Source organism: Neofelis nebulosa, chromosome 5 (genome assembly GCF_028018385.1).
Source record: "Neofelis nebulosa isolate mNeoNeb1 chromosome 5, mNeoNeb1.pri, whole genome shotgun sequence".
Lineage (NCBI taxonomy): Eukaryota > Metazoa > Chordata > Mammalia > Carnivora > Felidae > Neofelis > Neofelis nebulosa.
Window position 1 is genome coordinate 7,015,359 of NC_080786.1, and position 25,362 is coordinate 7,040,720.

The 25,362-nt window shown below is 43.1% G+C and overlaps 1 protein-coding gene across 3 annotated transcripts in view; it reads left to right on the forward strand.

The window, feature by feature from the left end:
- Positions 1-4,644: 4,644 nt before the first annotated feature.
- WDR48 (WD repeat domain 48) overlaps positions 4,645-25,362 on the forward strand; it is a 43,932-nt gene continuing 23,214 nt past the window's right edge. For 2 of the 3 annotated variants that reach the window (XM_058729453.1, XM_058729454.1), the window contains exons 1-7: positions 4,645-4,745; positions 16,225-16,365; positions 20,127-20,205; positions 20,890-20,972; positions 21,086-21,215; positions 23,169-23,257; positions 23,630-23,731. In XM_058729453.1, the coding sequence (XP_058585436.1) occupies positions 4,698-4,745; positions 16,225-16,365; positions 20,127-20,205; positions 20,890-20,972; positions 21,086-21,215; positions 23,169-23,257; positions 23,630-23,731 (672 nt within the window). In that variant the 5' untranslated portion in view covers positions 4,645-4,697. Of the gene's footprint in view, positions 4,746-16,224; positions 16,366-20,126; positions 20,206-20,889; positions 20,973-21,085; positions 21,216-21,296; positions 21,411-23,168; positions 23,258-23,629; positions 23,732-25,362 lie in introns of all 3 variants that reach the window. The other variant, XM_058729455.1, reaches the window with a different exon arrangement.

Below are 25,362 nucleotides of genomic sequence, written 5' to 3' on the forward strand. Positions count from 1 at the left end.
AAATAACACCACACAAATGTCTAACTCAAAGTCATCTCTTTGGCTGCCCAACACTGATACAACCGCTGCTTTCAATGCTTATACTTCAAAAAAGGTGCTACTTAAAATGTTGCAAATATCCTTCATACAATCAAAGGCGCACTTCACTCTATAACTCTCCAAGAAAGTCAGCCAGTGTTTCATCAGTTGCCACATCCATCTGTCCATGTCTAAGTCCAGAACCTCTGGTCGATATCCATTCCTTTGTAATGTGTAGGCTAAATAAATAATGAAGTTTACCAACAATAGCACACCCTACACATAACAGTGGAGAAGAGGGCAAAGAAATAAAATAAAAATTAAAACACATAAAAGTGTACGTGATACTCTTCAAGAAAGGAGATACAAGTATAGATGCCAGCTCTCGCTGCTTCCGCTGATCATGAGGACTTCACCACCTTAGTGACTCCCTTTCTCCACAAGCCATTCTGAGTTCCCTTTACTTTCAGCCAGTACCTTCATTGCTAAGGGATCTGTGTGTCTGATAGAACTATCTGCTCGACGATCAGGGTGACTCACTCCAGCTAATACCATAACCTTGTTCTTCTCCTTTTCCTTCTCTTGCCTCTCCAGTGTCACAAGGCATGCAACATGGTTAGATGGCAGTCTTACCCCCAAATCAGTGGAACCATTGCTCAGCCTTTGTTGGAAGAATTCCTTTCTTTGGTAACAAACCCTTCAAACGAGCAAAACCTCCAAACCAGAATCTCAGAGAATGGAAGTTCAAAAAAATTTAAGTTCCATAACATCCCTTTGTTCCTAAATCCAATAATTTTGCCTATGGAAGCCTGATAGTTTTAAAACATATCCACAGGGTGCCTGGGTGGCTCAGAGGGTTAAGCGTCCGACTCTTGGTTTCAGCTCAGGTCACAGTCCCACAGTTCATGAGATGGAGCCCCATATGGGGTTCTGTGCTAACAGTGAAGAGCCTGCTTAGGATTCTCTCTCTCTCCCTCTCTCTCTGCCCTTCCCTCATTCTTGCTGTTTCAAAATAAACTTTAAAAAAGTTATTGGACTTCCACTGTTAGTTTAGAAAAGACATTACAGTTTCCACCCACATTTCTCTCTCTGGGGATGCTTGCCCTTGGAACCCAGATACTATGTTGCGAGGAACCAAACAGCACTGTGGAAAGGCCATGAGTAGATGTTCTGGCCACAGATTCAGCATCAGTCCCCAGACATGTGAAAGAGGGAGGCTTTAGATGATTTCAGCCCCCAACTTTTTGGCTGCCCCAGCTGGCATTAAGTGGAAAGTGAAACAGAGATAAGCTGTCCTCACGAGCCATGCATAAATTATGGATTTGTAAGCAAAGTAAATGTTGTAGTTGTTTTAAACCACTACGTTTTGGGACAGTTATACAGCAATAGACAGCAAGAACATGAAGGAAAAGTACCAAATATTGGACACTAAGTTCAAAGCATATGCTGCAAAAAGGGCTATCTCCAAGAAAGCACCATAACTAACGTCTTCAGTAAGACATGTGCTTCCTGGGGACAGACAGTGCAATTAGACCAATGAATTCTATGGGCAATAGCCCAGTGTGCTATTTCTTTCATTACAGAGTGAGTTTCCTGGTCAGAAGCTATATGGCATCAGACACAATGATTGTATGTAAAGCATTCATTCAATCCCCAGATGGTGGTGTTTACACCAGCACAGCAAGCAGGGAAACAAATGGAAATGTAGGGTAAGTATATTGCAGAGAGGACATAACTCCTCTCTCTCTCAATGACTGGGTAGGGCCAAAGGAAATGACTTGCCTCCAAATGGTTGGTTTATCCTCCCGGAGCAAGGGCTATCTCACCAACTCAGAACTGGTCATCGTTGCTGGCAACCTGAACGCCCGACAGTGCGTGGTGGTCCTAGGCAGAGCTCCAGTCCTGTTATCCTTTCTGTTTCATTCATGATTCCACTGAGCCAGTGCTGAGCCTGGAAAAGGAGGCTGAGCTTCCTCCACAGAGCAGAAGTTTCATTTTGCTAGGTCCATCGGCATATCCCATCCCAAATCTTCCTTGTCACCAGTTCTCCAGTCTTGCTCTTTCCAATGTCCTTGACCAACTGGCCAAATAATTAGCCTTGCACCATCAATTATTATTACCCAAGGCCATCTCTCCTTTTAGGCAAAGTGAACTTCAAGACATATTGCTGGATATTCTTTTCTTCTTCTTCTTCTTCTTCTTCTTCTTCTTCTTCTTCTTCTTCTTCTTTTTTAACTTTTCTTCCTGTTTGTTCTATTTATTTTTGAGAGAGAGAAAGAGTGCACGCAGGGAGGGACAGAGAGAGAGAGACAGACAGACAGAATCCGAGGCAGACTCCATCCACTGTATCAGCACAGAGCCCAATGCAGGGCTTGAATCTACAAACTGTGAGATCACGACCTGAGCTGGAATCAAGAGTCGGCTGCTTATCCAACTGAGCCACCCAGGTGCCCCAATACTGTTGGATATTCTGCACATTAAAAGGACATCGTGACTTCACTGTCCTTCAGGACCAAAGTAGGACCGCTGCAATCTAACAAACCATTTCTGGCAGGCACCACCATATTGTGCAGGGCAACAAGCCTGCACAATGCCTGGCACTTCATGGGTACACAACTGGCATTTTCTGGGTACGGCCTCTGCCTGTCTTTCTCCTTGTTCTCTGCACGCTGAGCACTGGTCCTCAATTCTTGGAAAGTTCCATGCTCCCTCCTGCCACAAGACCTTTGCTCACACTATTTCCTCTCCTTGCCAAATTAAGTCTATCCTCAGATCCTGACTCAAGGGTTCTTTCCTGTCTTATAACGATTTTTCTGCATTGTACTTATTCCATATTCACTTATGTGTTTAATTAAATCCTGCCCTACCCTGGGGTTCTAAGTACTATGATTATGTGCACTCACCACTAGATGCCCAGCACCTAATATAGTGCCTGGCAGTTAACAGATGCTAAATAATATTTTGTTGGATGAACACATTAATAAATGAGTGAATGTGTCATAATAAAATGCAGTAATGGTAACTTATCTACAAGTTATCACTGCTAGGGGTGCCTGGGTGGTTCAGTTCGTTGAGGGTCTGACTCTTGGTTTTGGCTAAGGTCATGATCTCGTGGTTCATGAGTTGGAGCCTCGTGCCAGGCTCTGCACTGAAAGTGTGGGGCCTGCCTGGGATTCTCTCTCTCCCTTTGTCTACTCTTCCCGTTCATGCTCTCTCTCTCAAAATAAATAAACTTAAAAAAAACCACACGTTACCACTGCAAGTTTTAAGAAGCTTTCTGATATCAGTTTCTACTCTTCTAATCCACATTTATTAACTTAAAAAGGCATTTGTCTAGACAAGAACTTTCTAAAGCATCATTCTATACTGGCACTATGCAATAGAAATACGTGAGATATGTATGTAACTTCAAATATACTAATAGCCACATTATACAAAGTAAAAAGAAATAACCTATGGGCGCCTGGGTGGCTCAGTGGGTTAAGCATCTGACTTCGGCTCAGGTTATGATCTAGTGGTTCATGATCTCGCGGTTCGCGGGTTTGAGCCCCGCATAGGGCTCTGTGCTGACAACTCAGAGCCTGGAGCCTGCTTTCCGTTCTGTCTCCCCCTCTCTCTGCCCCTCCCCTGCTTGCGCTTTCTCTCTCTTTCTCTCTCTCTCAAAAATAAACAAACATTTAAAAAATTAAAAAAAAGAGAGAAATAATCTATTTTATTTTACCAGTATTTCCAAGACATCATTTCAACGTGAGATCTATATTAAAATTATTAATGAAATATTTTATTCTTTTCTTTACCCTTTCTTTGAAATCTGGCAGGTAGTTTAGTTTCAGCCTGTTTGAAGTTGCTAATTTCAAGTACTCAGTAGCCACATGTGGCTAGCGGATGTTGCATGGGACAGTGCCGTTCTAAAGAATTCACTTTCACAAGGAAGAGCCTGGCGCTCTTCAGCACCTATAATTAGTGTCAGGAAAGCGTCCTCAAGGCAAACTTTCATCCAGATCTAACCGTCCCAGTGTAAGAGATGCCTTAAAGCAGATACAAGAGTGAGCCTCAACTCCTTCAGGATTTGTTAACTTAGAAAAGTTGTCTCCAGGACCAATTTTAATGTTCGCCTTCTAATAACACCCTTTTATCTCTTATTTAAATAGAAATTTTGCTCCTCCTGAAGATACGGGCCACTTCTTTCCGAACCTTCTATTTCTCCCCGCCCTCCAAACCAATTTAATAATTCTACAATTTCAGGTACTTTGTGGCAAATCGGTAGGTTCCTTCGGCGGCCTAGGAAAGCTGGGGCAGAGAGGGGAGAGGTCTGTCCAAGCCTCCCATGTCCAGCATTAATTCTTTCAGCGTTTTCGTTTCGCCTGCTTGGACCTCTGGAGGAGGCATCCCGAACGGAGGGCAGCGCAAGCCATGGTTTAAGGCCACGGAGCTGGAGTCGGACTGCTCCTTCGGCTCAGAAAGCGGCGCTCTTTCCGCCACCACGATACCACACAACGGTTTTTAGGTGCTTCTACCTCACCAGAGAGCCGCCGGCCACACGGACACACAGCATCAGGTGAGCACAAGGCCAGGCCAACTTCGGCTCCACCACCTGCCCTTGGCTAAAGGGGAAGAGGCGGGACATCCGCCCGGTCCCCGACACTTCCGGAAGTGACGTAGGAGTGTCAACATGCAAGATGGCGGCCCATCACCGGCAGAACACGGCAGGGCGGAGGAAAGTGCAGGTATGGGAGCCCCGCTCCTCGACCTCCCGGACGCGGCCTGCGGCCCCGGGCCCACCTCCAACGAGCAGCGGCCTCGGGCCGCGGTCGGCCAGGGTAGCGTCTTGGGGCGAGCGGGACGGGGCGCAGCCAGCGGCGAGGGGTGGGGCCGCGGCGTTAACGGCTTGAGGAAGGGGCGGGGGGCGGCTGGCTGGGCCCGCCTGGCCGGGTCCCAGGACCCTCGGGTGCGCGGTTCGGAGCCCAGGGTTGCGGGTCTGCAGCTCTCTTGTGGGCTTGCGGGATCTGGATGGGCTCGTTCCCCGCCCACCTGCCTCCCCCTTCCCTTGCTTTTCTTCAAAGCGCTCTGCCCTAGCCGCGTCTGAGCAGAGGCCTCCGGGCAATTCCCCGGCGGGCGGCCACGGAGTGGGCTTGTGCGGGGGCGTGGCGGGGCAGCGGGGCGCCCACGGTCCTGCGGGGTTTCTGCGGAGGATTCTGCTCGGGAGCCCCCTGCCTTCCCGACCCTCCCCCTCCCCCCGGAAGCTTTGTCCCTTGTGAGGTGGAAACGACGTGGGAGTGTGCCAGTGTTAGTGGGGAAACGATCATTTTTATGAATTTTTTTCATCTTGTGCATCCTCGAATCTTTCTTTCCTGTTTCTGTAATTTATTCTCGAAGCGTAGAGTTATCCAACCCTTCGGTGTGTGCTTTATGCCTTCGTGAATCCACTTTTATTTTGGGTACGTTTAAGAGTTATTGCTACCTATTATTTTAAACGGTGCGAGGAGTAAAAGCCCTATTACAGGTGTTTGCCTGCAGGTGGATTGTATGTAGGAGTGAAGGTTTGTGTACTTACTCATTAAACATTTCCTGAGCACTTAGTTTAGTCCCAAAGATGTGCAAAGAATTGAGCCAGTATAGGAATAAGTAATATGGGACACTGCGTATGTAGATCTACAGGTTGAAATCGAGTATGTAATAGGTAAAAACAAACAAACAAACAAACAAACAAAAAACCCCTTACCTTCAGTAAGGTGACCGTTACTGGCTGTAGGCCATAGTCTTCTGGGCAGTTTACTTGTTTTATTGATCTCATTGATCAATGCAGGGTCCTGAGTTAGAATCTACAACTGCTCACCCTGTTAGGTGATTTTTAAGTGCACCAGTAATGGGATTATATAACCCCAGCATCCAAGCCAGGTGGGTGAGAATGACTGCTCCTGACTAAAATGCAACTCAAAATTGTCTTAATTGTATTCTAGACACTGGAGTGGTACACCATAAGGTAGTAAATAAAGGAGAGTTAATCAGCCACCTCAGTTTCTTGTATTTAAATTTAAAAAGCAATATAAGGGTGCCTGGGTGGCTCAGTCAGTTAAGTGTCTGACTTCAGCTCAGGCCATGATCTCACAGTTCATGGATTTGAGCCCTCCATCAGGCTCTCTGCTGTTAGCACAGAGCCTGTTTTGGATTTTCTGCCCCCACCCCCACCCCCGCTTGCTCACTCACTCTCTCTCTCTCTCTCTGTCTTTCTCTCAAAAATAAGCATTTAAAAAATTAAAAAGCAATATAAAAGTGCAAGATGAAGAAATGTAAATTCACCACAGTGTGTATGGAAAAACTGAATGTTTTAATAAGCTGAATGTGAGCCGTCACATGTTTAACGAGGGAGATAATTCCATTCTTTGCTGATCAGAGTACAAAACTACAATTTGGGGGCCAGCACTTAGTACGTTGTTCTTGATAGGTCTAGCCATCAGATTGGTGAAGTAACCTAAAACTATTTCCTATGAAGAGCATTCAGAAGAGCTAAGATTAGTCTGATGAAGAGAATCTTCCGTGAATCTTATTAGCTGCTTTCAGAATTTGTCCCCAAGAGACAGAACCAATATGAGAAGCTACAGAGATTGATTTTATCTCAACGTGAGGGAGAACTTTTATTTATGGAAGTGTTTTTTTTTTTAACTAGTGCATGTTTGTTGCCAAAGAACCCCACAAAACAATATAAAGGTAAAGGTGATAATTGTCTTCTACTCTTCAAAGAATGCTACTTTGGACCATGTGATATATAATCCTAGACCAGTTTTTTTTTTTTTTTTTTACTCTGTGTGCTGTTGGCATGTTGGGCTGCATGATTCTTTATTGGGGGGGGGGGGGGGTTTATCCTATGCATTGTAAGTTGTTTTGCATTATCCTGGCTTCTGTCTACTAGATGTTAACATCTTCCCGGTTTCAACGACCAAAAATGACTAGATACTTTCAAATGTCCCCTGGAGGGCAAAATTGCCCCTGGTTGAAGACCAATGTTCTGGGGCGCCTGGGTGGCTCAGTCGGTTGAGCGTCCGACTTCAGCCCAGGTCATGATCTCACGGTCCGTGAGTTCGAGCCCCGCGTCGGGCTCTGGGCTGACAGCTCGGAGCCCGGAGCCTGTTTCAGATTCTGTGTCTCCCTCTCTCTCTGACCCTCCCCTGCTCATGCTCTGTCTCTCTCTGTCTCAAAAATAAATAAACACAGGGGCGCCTGGGTGGCACAGTCGGTTAAGCGTCCGACTTCAGCCAGGTCACGATCTCGCGGTCCGTGAGTTCGAGCCCCGCGTCAGGCTCTGGGCTGATGGCTCGGAGCCTGGAGCCTGTTTCCGATTCTGTGTCTCCCTCTCTCTCTGTCCCTCCCCCGTTCATGCTCTGTCTCTCTCTGTCCCAAAAATAAATAAATAAACGTTGAAAAAAAAATTAAAAAAAAAAAAAATAAATAAATAAACATTAAAAAAATTAAAAAAAAAGAAAACCAATGTTCTATACCTCCTTGTGCGTGTGTACCCAACTTATGTGATTTTTTTTTGTTCTAAATGTCATAATATTTGTTTAGTGTCTTGCTGTTTGTCAAAATTTTAAATACACATTCCCATTGACCCAGCAATTCCTCATCTGTTTTACAAAAGTACAGGAGCGCCTGGGTGGTTCAGTCGGTTAAGTGTCTGACTTCGGCTCAGGTCATGATCTCGTGGGTTGTGAGTTTGAGCACCACATCGGGCTCTGTGCTGACAACTGTGAGCCTGGAGCCAGCTTTGGATTCTGTGTCTCCCTCTTTCTGTGCCCCTCCCTTGCTCACATTGTCTGTCTGTCTGTCTCTCTCAAAAATAAACATTAAAAATATTAAAAAAAAACAGAAGCGCATATGCATATATCTTTCTCTGGTTGTGCCAGCGGGTTTATTTTTGGAATGCTGTCATTGTGAAAAAAATCTAAATGTCTATCGGTAGTCACTTGGCAGGTAACTTAGGTACAGTATGTAGTGGATTAATCTATAGTTGTTAAAAAGACAAGTTCAGTCTGTATTACTAAAAAGGAAAAGTGTCCAGAAGTAAAAAAAATAAGTCAACATTACATAGTCCCATTTCCACAAGGAAATAATGTATTTCAAAAGTCTGAAAAGCTATTAACAGTGATTATCTCTATGTTTTAGATTATGTGATTATGGGTAAGGCAGGAAATGGGATATCTTTTATTTTAAAATATGTATTAACTTTTATATTTTTGAGCTTTTTAAAACATTCTTTGTTCTCATAAAATCTTTCCATTTTGGAAAACATATATATGGCTACATAAATATATTGTGCCTCTTGGCTGTCTGTGTCTTGTACCAAGAGGCAGTAGCCCTGAGCTTCATGATTAAATTGTAGGCCAAAAAAAACCTTGAGACTTATAATATTGATAAATAGACAGTGGAGAGGGGTCCAAACATACTGCTTATTAATTATAGACATAATGAAGAATGAACACGTCTTACCATTTTCAACTTCTAAAAAGCCTGAAGGTGAGTATGAGGGGTAGGGGTGGATTTGTGATTGGCAAAAACATTATCAGACTATCAAATTGGTGAATTCAGATATATGATGCAGATTTTTTTCCTGGTAAAGTATCAAAGCAAGTCATTTCACTCCCTGGTGGTCCCTTGGTGTTACGATTTTCCAAAACCTGAGTTTTGGTTGGCTCGCATATGTGTGCGCCCTCTCTCTCTCTACCCCCCCCCCCCCCATCTCTCCATCTTCCCTTCAACAATGACCTTTTTCCTCACTTGCTTCAGAATTCTTGGGGTGAGGTTGTCACTACTATTACTGGTTTAGGAGAAACAACTATGCTGACTATGCCATAGTACTGAGTGATGGTTCAAACATATAAATACTCGGCCTTCCATTAACAGGACTCTTCTCCTTGGAAATGACCCCAAATCCAAGCTAATCCGGCTCCCATAATAAAAGATATGTATTGGCTCATGTAAATGAAAACTCAAGAGGTAGTCCTAGTTTCATGCAAATCTTGAACCAGCAGGCTCACTGTGACTCTCTAACCTAAGAAACTTGACCATCGGGCTGCGCTGCGTAGGAGTTCTCTTCGATTCCCAAACTCCCAGCTTTGGGCTTTCCACTTGGTGGCTGTCCCATCCCAAGCCTCATGTCCTTTCACACAGTATCCAAGATTACAGTGTCTTAAGTAGCTCCTGTACATTTTCTTCTAGGATTTGCTTGCCTTAAGGAAAGTATTAGGAGCAGAAATGGGGAATGGAGAGGCAACCAACCAAGTTCTCTTCTATCAGTACTTACCTTCTTTCTCTGCTAAATATTGAGTTATTCCAGACCTATTCAAAGGTAATGTGGGTCCTGACTTCTGAGTCTGAGTCCCAGTTTTGGGTTGGTTGTTTAATCTTTGAGACTTTTTAAAAGAAGTACAGTGAATCCAAATCCTGGCTTCTCAAGGAAAGACCCTTACAAATTAGCCAGATGTCCAAGATGAGTTACTTTTTATACAGGATGGATAGTGAAAAAAAAAAATTGTACCACTGTGGCATCCATTGGAACAGAGGTCAATAAACTTTTTCTCTAAGGGATCAGATGGTAAGTATCTTAGGCTTTGCAGGCCACATTACTGTGTCATAGCCGCTCAACTCAGCCATTGTATATGTGGCTGTGAAAGCAGCCACAGGATTGAACAGGGAAAACAGATGTGAGAATTACTGAAACTTGGCCAGTTTTTCTTGGCCAAATTTGACCTGATGTAACCTGGATAGCTGGAAGTATCCTTCCACAAAAGAGCTGTGTGATTTCACTTACGGATTGTTTTAGAACAGACAAAACTAATCTATGGTGAAAAAAAGTGAGCTCTAGATTGCCTAGAAATGGCACGTAGAGGTTGGGAAGCAGAGGAGGGAGCTTCCTAGGGTGGTAATGATGTTCTGTATGTCTTCGTAGGGGTTTATATTATACAGATACATGCGTTTGTCAGAAGTATCTGTGTACCCTTAAGATTTCTACATTTCGTTGTATGTAAATTTTACCTTAAAAAAGGAACCACTAAAAAAAAAAGCCATAAATAAATAATGGAGTCTAGACAGTGATATACACGTTGAAGTACTTAGGGGGAAGTGATGTTGATGATGTGCAACTTATTTTGAAACGCATTGAAAATAGCAGATCAGATGGTTGGATGGGTATGAGATAAAGCAAACATAAACAGTGTTCATTGTAGAACAGATGTGGGTATACAGACATTGGCTGTGTAATTCTTTCGATTTTTATATGTGTTTGAAATTTCCGTAAGATAATGTGGGGGGAAATAAGTTTCAGATGTAAAAAATGGTTAGTGGTGAGCAGCGGAGGGGGAAGTGAAATTTTAGTGGTGGTGGCCAGAGAAGGCCTTGCTGAGAGGCTGACTTTTGAGTAAGGAGCTGAAGGAAATGAGATTGCCATCTGGGAGAGCATTCCAGTGAGAACGTCAAATGCAGAAGTCCCGAGTGGGAATGTGCCTGGCCTGCTTGTGGAGTGCTCGAGATGCCTTTGTGGCTGGCATGGAATGAGTGAGGGAAGAGGAGCAGGTGATGAGATCAGAGAGGTCGTTGCAGGCCAGATCTTTTAGGAGCGCTGCGGGTCATAGGGAGGGCTTTGGCTTTTACACTGAGCGAGCTGGGAAGCCCTGGCGAATTTGGAGTAGAGGAATATACATGATATATCTGTGTTTTAACAGGACCAGCCTGGCGGCTATATTTAGAGCAGGGGCAGAGCAGGGGGACCAAGAGCTGTTCAAGAAACCTGGGTGGGGGTGGGTAGGGACTGGGTGGCTCAGTCGGTGAAACTTAAACGCCCAGCTCTTGATTTGGGCTCCAGTTGTGACCTCACGGGTTCGCTGGGTCGAGCCCCGCATCGGGGAGGGGGGAGCACCGGCACACAGCGCAGAGCCTGCTTGGGATTCTCTCTCCCTCAGAATGAGTAAATGAACAGGAAAACAAAAAGAAATCCAGATGCTATGTGATAGTGGCTCCACACGGGGTGGTGAGAAGTAGTTAAATTTTGCAAGACTAGACTTGCTGACAGGATGTGAGATGAGACAAATTGAATTAACCATGGCACCAAGGTTTTTGGCCGGAGCGACTGGAAGAATGGAGTTGCCGTTAACGCCTCTCAGTGAGGAAGACTGGGAAAAACTAGTTTGGAGAGGACTGTTAGGAGCGTGGTTTGGGCAATGGCACGATTAAGATGCCTGTTAGACATCCAGCTGGAGGTGAGTCAATGCACACTGTGGGGGGGTGGGGAGGGGGCGGGGTGCAGGGTAATAGTTCAGAGTGCCTCCATTGTAAGCCTGAAATGCCGGCAAGCACCCGTTCTTTTCTTAAAAAGACTGTGAATTTTGTACTTATTACATGATACATCTATATTTGTTTTCATATAAAAAATTGTTACTGTGATAGGCAGAATCCCCCCTCCCCCAGCAAATGCCCATGCCCTAATCCCTGGAATTTGTGAATATGTTATGTTGCATGATAAAAAGGACTTTGCAGATGTAATTAAGGTTACAGACCTTAAAGGGGGGATTATCCTGGATTATCCCAGCGGGCCCAATTTAATTATGTGATCCCTTAAAAACAGAGAGTGTTCTCCCACTGGACGCAGAAGTCAGATTTGAGGCACGAGAGAGTCCCTCTGTTGCAGGAGAGGGCGCGTAGAAAGTTTGAGGATTGCAAGCAGCCTCTAGGAGCAAGGATGGACCCCTGGCTGACCGCCAGCAAGGAAACGGCCTACAGGCCTGCAACTTGAATTAGCTTAGAAGCCAACTGTCCTAGAGCCTCAGAGAAGGAACAGACCAATCAAATTTTGACCAATCAGTTTAGACTTTGTGAGAGACCCTAAGCGGAGGACCTACCCAAGCTCATCCTGGACTTCTGACCTTCAGAACTGTGAAATAATAAATGGGAATTGTTTGAAACCACTAAATGTGTAGTAATGTATATCTCAGCGATAGAAAACGAATCTGATTATCTTGAAATAAAATAATCAAGGATAGTGTTTCCTCTGCCCTCTGGCACATTACCAAATACTCTAGGGGTATTACCACATGAAGTTTAGTGGATCGTCCCCACTCTGATTTCTTTGTTTTGGGTCCCACAAGTTAATCAAACAGTGCTTACTTATTGAGCCAGCTACAAATACTTACAGTGTAGTCTGGCTGGGTACTTACTGCTAGGGCACTGCCCTAGTCTTCTTCCTGTCAGTCCCTTTACATGTCTCTTCCAAAATGCATAGTTCCTACCGAAGGTCTATCTTCCCATTCCTTGCAGAGTTCTTACAGTACCCTCTGCTCCTTGCCTTGCCCTTTTTTTTTTTTTTTTTAAAGATATGAGTCTGCATCTTCTCTGTCTTTGCTTGTACTCTTGACTCTGTCTAAATGAGTTTTTCCAGGACTTTGTTCACTCATTCATTGCTTCTGTCTCCAGTACCTTCTGCTTTTCTCTTTCTTTTACTTCCATCTCATCTGCCTGCACAGCTTGCCTGTATCCTGCAGGGGGAGGGCAGCCAATGTCACTTAACTTGCTGTGACTTATATTCTCTAGCTCCAGCCCCCGCTGGAGTGAAAGCTCCAAGCGGACTTTGTGCTTGCTCACAAGATCCTCAGCATTTAGAATCGAGCCTGGCCACCGGTGGATGCTTCATCCGTGTTTGTTAAAAGACCTGAATCCTGTTTTCCTGATCTCTACAGCCAATATTTTTTTTCTTTAACAACAAGGTTTTACTGTAATAGGTCTTGGAGCATTTCAGTGTGTATAGTTCATGTTGATTCTTTAATGACCACCTAGGACGGATGTGCCGTAATTTACCAAGTCATTTCCTTTTTGAAGATCCCACCTCTGTTTTGTCCATCATACTGAAATTTACTAAAAAAAAATAATAGCAGTTAAAAAATAGTAAAGGAGGTATTACAAAAGGAAACAAAAGGGCAAAGGTCGATAATCTAGAATAAAAGATGAAGGGTCAGTTTGAAAGTTCCAACATCTGGGGAGCCTGGGTGGCTCAGTAAGTTAAGCGTCCAACTTCAGTTCAGGGCATGATCTCGCAGTTTGTGGGTTCGAGCCCCGCGTCGGGCTCTGTGCTGACAGCTCGGAGCCTGGAGCCTGCTTCAGATTCTGTGTCTCTGTCTCTGCCCCTCCTCCACTCCTGTGCTTGCTTTCTCTCTCTCTCTCTCAAAAACAGACATTTTTTAAAACTTAAAAAAAAGAAAGTTCCAACATCTGATTGATGGGAATTTAAGAAGGAGCAAAGGAAGCAAAGATCATTATTAATGACTTGATACAAGAAAGTTTCTCAGAGCCGAAGTGCCACAAGTTTCTAGATTGAAAGGGCTTTCTCAAAGCATAGGAAACTTAATGATAAAAGGAAAAAAAGGGAAATATGGAGTGTGCTAAGAACCACGGGAGAAATAAGTAGGGTAAGTGACGAAGGAGATCAGGGGATGCCTTTCGGAAGAGGTGACCTTTCTGCTGAGACACGAAGGGCCAGGGTGAGCCAGACAAGACAAAAGCAGATAAAAGCCAGGGGGAGGGTATTCCTGTGGGTGTTGTAGACTCAGGGGATCTTCTTGGCACAGTCAACAGTAAAAGAGTTTGTTGTATCGGAGGAACAGAAAGGAGTTTGGGGTGACTCTCATGAAAGACGCTGGGGGGAGTTAGTTAGAGGTGAGTGTGAAGGCACAGGATACATCCAAAGCACGTGAGGAATTTGGACTTTCAATGCAGTGAAAAACCTTTGGAAGGCTTCAACAGAGAAGTGCCATGATTTTATTTTAAAATGTCTCTTATGAGTCACGACTATATATATTTCTTGCCCTTGGGCTCTGATAGATATCCTTGTATCTCTATGTTAAATTATCTCTCTCTCTCTCTCTTTTTTTTTTTCAATTTAAGCTCATTTGCAAATTTCTATTACAATTACTTGTACCCAAAAGACTAGGCCAAAAACAACAGTCTTGTTGTCTTTGTGCATACAACCCTGGCCTGTTTTGTGACTTAATTTATGCGTTTGCTGGCCATTTTCTTTTCTTTTTCAAAAATTTCCCCTTAGTGATCTTTGTTCCTCTTCCTGTTAAGGAGTTTGACTTTTTCTTACTGTTTTGTAAGGATGCTTAGTATGTTCTCAAGAGTGAACTTTTGTCTTTCATATCTGCTTCATTATTCTCCCAGCGAGATGTTTGCCTTTTAACCTTACTCCTATTGTTTTTTGACATTCAGGGTGTTTTTTTTCCTAAATAACAGCTGTATTGAGATAAAATTTACAAGTTCACCCTGCTAAAGTATACAATTTAGAGCTTTTTTGGAAAATCCCAACATTGTGCATTGATCACCTAGTTCAGAACATTTTATCACCCCGGAAAGAAACATCATACCTGTTAGTAGTCACCCCCATTTTCCTCTCCTCTAAGCCCCTGGCAACCCTAATCTGCTTTCTTTCTCTGTAGATTGATTTACCTGTCTGGATGTTTCATATAAATAGAATAAAATAGGTGGCCTTTTGTAACTGGTCTCTTTAACTTAGCCTAATGATGTTTTTAAGATTCTGGCTGTGTCCATAAGCTATGTCAATACTTCCCTGCTTTTTATGGCTGAATAATACTCCGTTGCACAGATATACCACATTTTGTCTCTCCATCCGTCAGTTGGTGGACATTTGAGTCGTTTCCACTTTTTGGCTGTTGTGAATAATGCTGTTGTGAACAGTTGTGTACACACGCAAGGTATAGACTTGTGTTTGCTCATAGCCGCGTTGGCCTTTTTCTTTGAAAAGATTACCCTGTTGCTTTTCATGTTAGCAGAACCTTCTCTGTCTAGAGATTATAAATATTTGCCTGTCTTTTTAAAAAGTATTTTTATGATTAAATTGTTAAATTTCAATCTTTAGTTCATATAAAAATTCATTTTGGTTTCAGATTTGGAGAAAGGATATAATTATTCCCGCTGGAATCACTAGATGCTCCTAGATAATTTCTTAAATGACTTCTCATGCCCTCATTCATTTGACATACTATGTTTATAGCAAAAATTAAAAATTTATAACCGGAAAATATGTTTCCAAATGTTGTTTCATTCTAGTGACCCTTTTTTCCATATTCCCGTGGTGGTACTCCGTCGTAATTCTAGTAGCTTTACAATAATACCTCTTAAGATCTCTAAAGAATATCTTTTCATTTTTAAAAATGACTGGGTATTCCCTCAGAGACAGTATACTGTATGTACTTTGTCTTCTAGGAAGAAATCTGACAGGATTCTGACCAAAGTTGGGCTAAATTCACAAATTTAGGCAAGAATTACTAATTTTGAATCTTCCCGTACGGCATGTCTCCTCTATTCAAGTCGTTCTTTTACATACCTTGTCCTGCCGATTATGTGTCTTCCTTGCAAAATATATTTCTGGGTATTCATTCTTGTTCCTATTGTAAGTACCTCCCCCCCAATTTTGTCTTCACTGGTTATTTCATTAGATTAGAAACATTTCGCGTTTGGCTGCCTCTTTCTTAGTTGTAATTGCTTTTGGTTGATTCTCCTGGGTTTTCACAGTGATCAGACAGGTTACCGACGGCGGCGAAGTAAGGCAAGGTACTCTGAAGGAAGGGGTTAGTGTATTACAGGAACACAAAACCTCACTTTGTTTGGCAGGTCAGACGAGGCCTTTCGAGGAAGCGTCATCTAAACACGTGTAAAGACTGCGGCAGAGTAGGAAGGAGAGCTTCCACACAGAGGGGCCGGGGCACTGACGGTCTGGAGGCACGGTGTGTAAGAGCCACGAGCAGAGTGTGCAAAGATGGGTGGCAGGAGAGATGAAGAAGGCTACTGGAGACCAGTAGAGGAGTTCGGGTCAAATCGCGGGTCTAGGAGGGTGAGCCACTGAAGAGGTTTTTGAGCAGCGGTGAGACACGTTCCAGTTTACAACTGCTTTGTAGAAAGTGGATTCGAGAGACAAGACTGGGGAAGAGTCTGGTTAGGAAGTTGCGGGAAGTTAGCTTCATTCGTGCTTATCCTGGACTCGGCTGTTACGGGTGTCATTCTTCTCCACTCCTCGGCGTCTCACGGGTTGAAAAATAAGTTTTATATTGGGAAACAAGGGATTTTGAATTTCAGATTGGCCACGAGTAGGCTACATATTATCGCATGTCTTACAACTTTATAAGAAGCAAATTTGGACGTATTTCTCAGGTTTCCTATGTTATTCGAGATGAAGTAGAGAAGTACAATCGAAATGGAGTCAATGCCCTGCAGCTGGATCCAGCACTGAACAGACTTTTCACGGCCGGTCGAGACTCCATCATAAGAATATGGAGTGTCAATCAGCACAAGGTAAGGCAGGGATTGAGTTTCACGTTTCACATTTACCCAGTAAATTGTAGTCTGTCCAAGTGGCACCTTTCACAGTCTCAGACTTAATCTCTGAGCAGTGAGGTATTTGGTACACTGCAACCAGAATTGTGTAAGCCTCTGAGAAAACACCCGTAGGAGAGTATTCAAAAGTGTTCTAGCTAAGGTGGGGACTCCATAAACTAGGTGTGTGATAAGAGCTCTCTCCTACAAAAGAACAGAGAGATTTGTCTGGTAGGAGGATTACTCTCAACAATTTATCTTTCTGTTTTAAGTATGTTTCCCAAAAGCTTCTTGGCAACCCTTGTCAGTGTTTTAAAAAAAAAAAAAAAAAGGTCGAATATGCTTTTACATTTATAATTAATCTTGAACAAACATCAATAGGCCTCATTAGTTAATAGAAAGTTGATAGAAAAATATAAAGACATGTTCCACTTCTTCGGGAGATTGAAGGTCTGTTTTCTTAAACAGGGAACAGGACTTAAATCTATGTAAAGACAAATCCCCAGTCAGATGGAAAGGAACTGTTCCTGTATTTTGTTTGAATGCACGTATTGTCTATGACATCGAAAGGAAGATTCAGGGAAGGAGAAGGAGCATTTAGAGCCCCTAGCCATGTACCAGTCTTAGCACTTTCCTATCCAGTGTGGTTTTAACTCTCACATCAACCTTCAGGGCAGCTGTTAGGATTCATTTTCATCACTGGGAAGATAGGCTCAGAGAAGCCCATGCTTAAACAGCTAGTAGGTGACAGGGAATTAGAGCACAGTTTAACTTCAGAACCCTGGTGCTTGACCTTGTGGTTTTAAAAGTCCGTGTCTCTCTAGCAAGCTTTGCAAGTCTGATGTGCAGTCTGAAAAAGAGCCACTACTTTGCACGGTTGCTGGATAATGTTTCTTTAAGTGGACTTTGGTCCTGTGGGTTTTGAATTTTGTAACCAACGGAAACAGTGGTGGCCCGGTGTCAGAAACATAGAAACTAAGAAAATAGGACTTTGAAATGCTTTTTGGAACTCACATTTGAATTGGAACGTCACCATTCTGGGAACTTACAGTATTTCAGGCAAATTACGGAAAACATTCACAAGAGTTTAAGCCTGGAAGAATAAATATTGTTAAAATGTCAATACTACCCAAAGCTGTCTACACGTTCAATGCAATCCCAATCAAAATTGCACCAGCATTCTTCTCGAAGCTAGAACAAGCAATCCTAAAATTTGTATGGAACCACAAAAGACCCCGAATAGCCAAAGTAATTTTGAAGAAGAAGACCAAAGCAGGAGGCATCCCAATCCCAGACTTTAGCCTCTACTACAAAGCTGTAATCATCAAGACAGCATGGTATTGGCACAAAAACAGACACATAGACCAATGGAATAGAATAGAAACCCCAGAACTAGACCCACAAACGTATGGCCAACTCATCTTTGACAAAGCAAGAAAGAATATCCAGTGGAAAAAAGACAGTGTCTTTAACAAATGGTGCTGGGAGAACTGGACAGCAACATGCAGAAGGATGAAACTAGACCACTTTCTTACACCATTCACAAAAATAAACTCAAAATGGATAAAGGACCTGAATGTAAGACAGGAAACCATCAAAATCCTAGAGGAGAAAGCAGGAAAAAACCTCTCTGACCTCAGCCGCAGCAATTTCTTACTTGACACATCCCCAAAGGCAAGGGAATTAAAAGCAAAAATGAACTATTGGGACCTCATGAAGATAAAAAGCTTCTGCACTGCCAAGGAAACAATCAACAAAACTAAAAGGCAACCGACGGATTGGGAAAAGATATTTGCAAATGACATATAGGACAAAGGGCTAGTATCCAAAAATCTGTAAAGAGCTCACCAAACTCCACACCCGAAAAACAAATAATCCAGTGAAGAAATGGGCAGAAAACATGAATAGACACTTCTCTAAAGAAGACATCCAGATGGCCAACAGGCACATGAAAAGATGCTCAACGTCGCTCCTCATCAGGGAAATATAAATCAGAACCACACTCAGATACCGCCTCACGCCAGAGTGGCTCAAATGAACAAATCAGGAGACTATAGATGCTGGCGAGGATGTGGAGAAACCAGAACCCTCTTGCATCATTAGTGGGAATGCAAACTGGTGCAGCTGCTCTGGAAAACAGTGTGGAGGTTCCTCAAAAAATTAAAAATAGATCTACCCTATGACCCAGCAATAGCACTGCTAGGAATTTACCCAAGGGATACAGGAGTGCTGAGGCATGGGGGCACTTGTACCCCAATGTTTAGAGCAGCACTCTCAACAATAGCCAAATGACGGAAAGAGCCTAAATGTCCATCAACTGACGAATGGATAAAGAAGATGTGGTTTGGGGCGCCTGGGTGGCGCAGTCGGTTAAGCGTCCGACTTCAGCCAGGTCACGATCTCGCGGTCCGTGAGTTCGAGCCCCGCGTCGGGCTCTGGGCTGATGGCTCGGAGCCTGGAGCCTGTTTCCGATTCTGTGTCTCCCTCTCTCTCTGCCCCTCCCCCGTTCATGCTCTGTCTCTCTCTGTCCCAAAAATAAAAAAAAAAAAAAAAAAAAAAAAAAAAGAAGATGTGGTTTATATACACAATGGAATACTACTTGGCAATGAGAAAGAATGAAATGTGGCCTTTTGTAGCAACGTGGATGGAACTGGAGAGTGTTATGCTATGTGAATTAAGTCAGAGAGAGAAAGACAGATACCGTATCTTTTCACTCTTATGTGGATCCTGAGAAACTTAACAGAAGACCATGGGGGGAGGGGAAGGAAAAAAAAACAGTTAGAGGGGGAGGGAGCCAAAACATAAGAGACTCTCAAAAACTGAGAACTGAGGGTTGATGGGGGGTGGGAGGGAGGGGAGGGTGGGTGATGGGTACTGAGGAGGGCACCTGTTGGGATGAGCCGTGGGTGTGGTATGGAAGCCCATTTGACAATAAATTTCATATTTAAAAAAAAAAAAAAGTTTAAGCCTGAAAGAATCTAGAAAACCTACCCATCCTGCCCTTAGACATCTTTTTTCCGGTCTTCATTTTACAACGAGACTGAGTAGCATCACTTGTCAGATAGACTTGTAGAGAACTGTTCTCTTCCCCCTTGAAGTGTTGGGTGTAGCATGTAATGAAATACTGTTCTTTAACTCCTGGTAATTAAGCCAAGAGAGAGGAGTGGAAGCATTTCAAGTTACTGAATTGATACGGTAGCATGGGGAATACTCTTATAGCCTTCAGAAGGACTGTAGATACCATGAGGAAGACATTAATTCAGAAAGTCACAATAGCAGTAGGGGGTTAGGCTGGGCTCCTCTCCGCTTTTATCAGCCTCATTTTCATATCCGTGTCTGTGGTGAGCCTTCACCACCACTGATTCAGACGCCGCCAGCCTGCAGATCTGCTCACGTCCTGTCCTAGGAAAGCCCTGCCTGCAGCGCTCTGTGTCACGTGCGTGCCTAGCCCCGATCTTGTTGCCTTCACTCACTCGAGGCGTAAAAAGTAAGCATTTGCCCTAGGAACCCAGGCTTTCGTCAGTAATAAAACTCCTGAAACAAAACTTCTATTCACATCTGTAATACAGAAGCATCAACTGTTTGATGAAATTGTACTCTGAATTCAGTTGTCAATTTTACGACCCGAGAGTAACGGGTCACATTAATTGAAGAATGCAAACATATCTATAATTTATAATACAGAGTTTGTCCTCTAATGCAAACTAGTGACGTTCTCACCATTTTTCTTTTTATTTTAGCAAGATCCATATATAGCATCTATGGAACACCATACCGACTGGGTAAACGACATTGTGCTTTGTTGTAATGGGAAAACATGTAAGTACTTCTTTAGATTATTGGCTTTCTGGGAGTTTTTCACTCAACTTGGTGTGTTTTTTTATTTTTCATGTGCCTTTTTAATTGAAGTCTGACATACATGCAGAAAAGCACACACCTTGAGAATACAGCTCAGTAAAATTTCGTAAGGTGAATACCCGTGTCCAGGTACAGCTTACCAAAATCCCCCTTGGACCACCCTTTCAGTCACTCCCTCATGCCCCAAGATAACTGCTCTCCTGTCTGCTAAACACTATAAATTAGTTTTGCCTACATTCAAGCTACATATACGTAAACAGATTCATACAATATGCAGTCTTCTGTTAGCCTTATTAATGTCTCTTTTTGTTCTTATTATGGTAAGATCCATTTCTTAGTTTTGCAGTCTGTGTTAGGAAAATTTTTTTCAGTCAAATTAGTTGTGCCTTCAGCTGGAACATTGAAAAACTTTGCCCCGCATATTTAAAAACATGTTTCAAAAATAGGTTCTAGGAAGAGCTTTTAGATGTGTGTGTGTGTGTGTGAACATGAACAGATACTGGAATTAATGTTACGAATACTGTAAATATTCAAGTGTACGTGTGTGTCTACGAATGTCAGTTTGAAAGCACGTTACGTTGTTAAGAGTCCTTAAAATGATGAAAAGTCTTACTAAGGGGTTCATTTATTCTTTGCCTCTTCTAGTAATATCTGCTTCTTCTGACACAACAGTGAAAGTGTGGAATGCACATAAGGGATTTTGCATGTCAACACTAAGGACACATAAGGTAAAACGACAAACAGTTTTCAGCGTCTTTAGTGTAACGGTGAGATCTCAGTACTTTCTGGGACTCCTTTCCTTACCGATCTGGTAGATCATCGTGTGTGTGTTCTGTTACAGGATTATGTAAAGGCCTTAGCCTATGCCAAGGATAAAGAACTGGTAGCTTCAGCTGGGTTGGACAGACAGATATTCCTCTGGGATGTGAATACCTTAACAGCATTGACTGCCTCAAACAACACTGTCACAAGTAAGGTGTTTGAAGAACATTTCTTTGGAAGTGATTCAAGTTGACATAAATAAAGAATGGGTGGTGAAACATCTTTGATAGGTTTGCATCGAGACAGTGGTTCATATTTTGAGAGTGCTTCTACCTACAGCGTTCTAGCCCCCAAGAGTATGATTGAACAACAAGGAGCTAGTTCCTCACTGCAGTCTAAAAATGGTAACTTCTCCAGGTGTAACCTGGCTAATTTTGTACATGTGCATGTCTTAGCTCCCTGGCTAAAGTGTAAGCTCCTGCAGGGCAAAAGAGTCTGTCTTGTTACCACTTTGTACCTCCCGTAGCATTGCCTGGTCCAGGGTCACAATCTCAGCAGACACTGTTGATGGAGGTGGTGATTACTTGACAAAGCAGGCAGTTTCTGACTCTTAAAAGTGTTACTATGAGCCCTTGAGTTAATGGCCAACATGGAAAATACACAAAGAAAGAAAAGGCTCCCTGCACTGATTTTGCAGGACCCTTTCAGAGCCACCCTAAAGAATCCAGCCAATTTCAGAAGAGATCAGGAGAGGCTAGGGTGCCTCCAGAGGCAATTCAGAAACATTCACAACACACTAATTGCACAGATGCCTCATCAGCTAAGACATCTGAGATTACCAGGTCAGACCCATAGGAGTCTAAATTTGAAACTGAGCCTCACACTTGAGCCAGCCCACTAGCGTCCTCTAGGCCAGGTGTCAGAGGGCTTTTAGGAGCACATTTGTGGCTAAGGCTGGCCTGGCAGGTCTGTGTTCAGGATATAGGCCTGAACTATCTAGATCTCTGCATACAGGTCCAGCTTTTCATGACTGTGGAATACTCACATTGACATAGCTAAAACAGGCCTAATATAATCTAGGATGTGCCAGGAAGGGCAGGTTGGGAGACTGATGTTTGTAATTTCTTGAATATCGTTCCCACCCTTTTCCCTAGGAAGTATGCAGAGCTCTAAACACTACTCGCCCCTTGATCTCCTTGATTTTTCACCAGGGCATTACTGTAGTGATCCAGCAGCCGATCTCTGCTGGGGGCTGTCATGACACATTATTTAGCTCTCTAGATGTAGGGCCTGCCCCAAAGAAACACTAACAAGAGGGAACAAAGCAGAAGAAGGCAGGATTGTCCCCAGGTCAGAGACCGGGCTTAGGGTTACAGATTCTGCAACAGATACATCTTGCTTAGAATCGTTTGGAGAGGATATCACACAAGCTGAGTTATGATTATAGAAGTACTAACAGCTAACAGTTACTGAGCACTTACTACATAACCTGTTAACTTTTCTAAATACATATATTAACTCCTTTACTCGTAACTTCTCAGTATTTTTGCCTATATTTATTCTTGATTGAAAATTAGGATGATACTGTATAGACAGTTTATACGTAGCTTCCTTCGATTCCGTGAAACTGAGTTCTGAATTGTAGAGCATGAACATGATTCTCACTAAACATTGCCTAATATCCTTCCAAGAGTTGTACCAAATAAGTTGTACTTATCCCACAAGTAATGTATGAGAGTACCACTGTACTGTTTTTTGAGAATTAATTATTGCCTCATTGAAAATCTGATTTGATAGGTGAAAATAATATTTTTTGTTTTGGTTTGTGTTTCCTTGAAAACGGTGAGTTTGGATATGTTGTTCATATTTATTGGCACGAGTATATCTTTGAAAATACGTTACTTATGTAGATAGTTTTTAAGTGGCAGTGCAGTTCAATTTAGCAAATATTTATTGAGCACTTTTGTGTCTCAAATCTAGACAAGATGTAAATTTTGATAACAGTATTGTTGTTTAGAATGATCTCCCTCATGGCAAGATTTCTTTTCCTTAGAACACTCACAAAGATTTTCTAAGCCAAATAATTAAACTTGAATTTTTGCTGGCTAACTGCTGAACAGATGATGATTTTGTTAACATTTAGCTTTGTTTATCCTTAATAGCCTCTTCTTTAAGTGGGAACAAAGATTCCATTTATAGCCTGGCAATGAATCAACTGGGAACAATCATTGTATCAGGGTCCACTGAGAAGGTAAGGGGGAGCTAACGGGTATATTTTAACACCGGAAAACAGAGACACCAAAATAATTCGATCCGGATAATTACTAAATACACAGACAGAGATTTTGTTAAGGGAAAGGTTTTATTTGAACAAATAAGAATATAACTATATAATTACTGTCGTTTGTGGTGACGGGGGTGGGCTGAATGGGTGGGGGAGGCCTATTCACGTTTCGACATTAGAAGGGGTTCCTCCTACTTGAAAAGATTGGGAGCCTCAGTCGGTGCCCATTGGCAAAACAGTATTTCCTTCACAGTGTGATGGTTGTCATTTGACCTCTCGGTCATCGAAATTGGTTCAGGTGTGTATTCAGTTGATGTAACATTTTGTTAAAATACACAGGTTTTAAGGGTGTGGGATCCAAGAACATGTGCGAAACTAATGAAGCTGAAAGGGCACACAGACAATGTCAAAGCACTGCTGTTGAACAGGGATGGTACACAGGTACGTACTTGCACGTGGATGTTTACCTAGTGACCTTGCCTCAAATTTCATGCACCAGACACTTCTGAAGAGTGGTCTACTTTCCAATCCTTAAAATACCCCAGTTGCACCTAATAGTAATCCACATTTTGAAATTAATTCTGTTTGCCTCACTTAAATACAGACCAAACAAGAGGTTCCCTCAGAATAACTCTAATGCCAATAACTGTACGCAGTTACGATGGGATAGGATAAAATAATTTATTTTTTATTTATTTTTTAATGTTTATTTTTGAGAGAGAGACACAGAGTGTGAGCGGGCGAGGGGTGGAGACAGAGGGAGACACAGAATCCGAAGCAGGCTCCGGGCTCTGAGCTGCCAGCACAGAGCCCGATGCGGGGCCCGAACCCACGAACCAGGAGATCATGACCCGAGCCCAAGTCGGACGCTTAACCGACTGAGCCACCCAGGCACCCTTAGGATAAGATAATTTAAAATGTTACTTTGTGGGGGCGCCTGGGTGGCGCAGTCGGTTAAGCGTCCGACTTCAGCCAGGTCACGATCTCACGGCCCATGAGTTCGAGCCCCGCGTCAGGCCCTGGGCTGATGGCTCGGAGCCTGGAGCCTGTTTCCGATTCTGTGTCTCCCTCTCTCTCTGCCCCTCCCCCGTTCATGCTCTGTCTCTCTCTGTCCCAAAAATAAATAAAAAGCGTTGAAAAAAAAAAAAAAAAAAATTAAAAAAAATAAAAAAATAAAAAAATAAAATGTTACTTTGTGTAAAGCAGAAGGAAGTTTTGGTATTGAATGCTTTCTGCTAGTGAAAATTTCCTAACAGTGGGTCTGACTTTGGGCCAAATCCTGTCATTTGACTCTGTAGATACAGCCTGTAAGTTTAGACATCTGACATAATACTTACAAACATTTTGGTAATGTTTGAACATGTACCGGTACCCTAGTACTTTGTTGGGTACATAATTTGTGGATTATAAATCACAATTCAATTTGTTCTGTAGCAGTGGGAAAATGATCTTCCATCAATGTAGGTAATACAAACAAAAACCGAGCACCGTTTCCAGTTAGGGCCTACTTCTGCCCCGTGTCCCCGTCTCCCCAGCCATGTTTGCTCACGGGCCAGGGAGGAGCCCGGAGCTAGCTGGAATTGATTGCGAGTGGGTTAGGAAAAGCAGAGTGGGGAGGTGGCACAGTGAGAAGCGCCATCGGTCTGTCACTCCTGTGGGAATTACGTCATGCAAGTTGCCTCCCATGTGAATTAGAAAAGCCTTTGTCTCCGGAGGTGAGAGGAAATCATCCTTCAGAACCAGGCAAAGAGAAGTTAGACGATGCCCATGGCGGTCTTTGGAGCTACATCCCAGTGTACTTAATGTGTGTACTTACTGTGTGGCCTCGAGGAGAGGACTTCACTTTCCTAGTCCTTGGTTTGCTCATCTGCAAAGTGGGGATCATAATGTCGGTAAGGTTAGAAGTAGTAAGTATATTCTTCTCTGTAAGCTGTGGCATTTTCTAGAGCTCTTGAGTTCCTTTGCAGCCCCGTTTTCATGGGAGGCTGAGAAGCCCGGTCAGTCCGCTCCTCACTGTTTTTGCAGTGTAGCTACTGAGCTCCACTTGGGATGGCTGACCCTGCCTTGTTCTG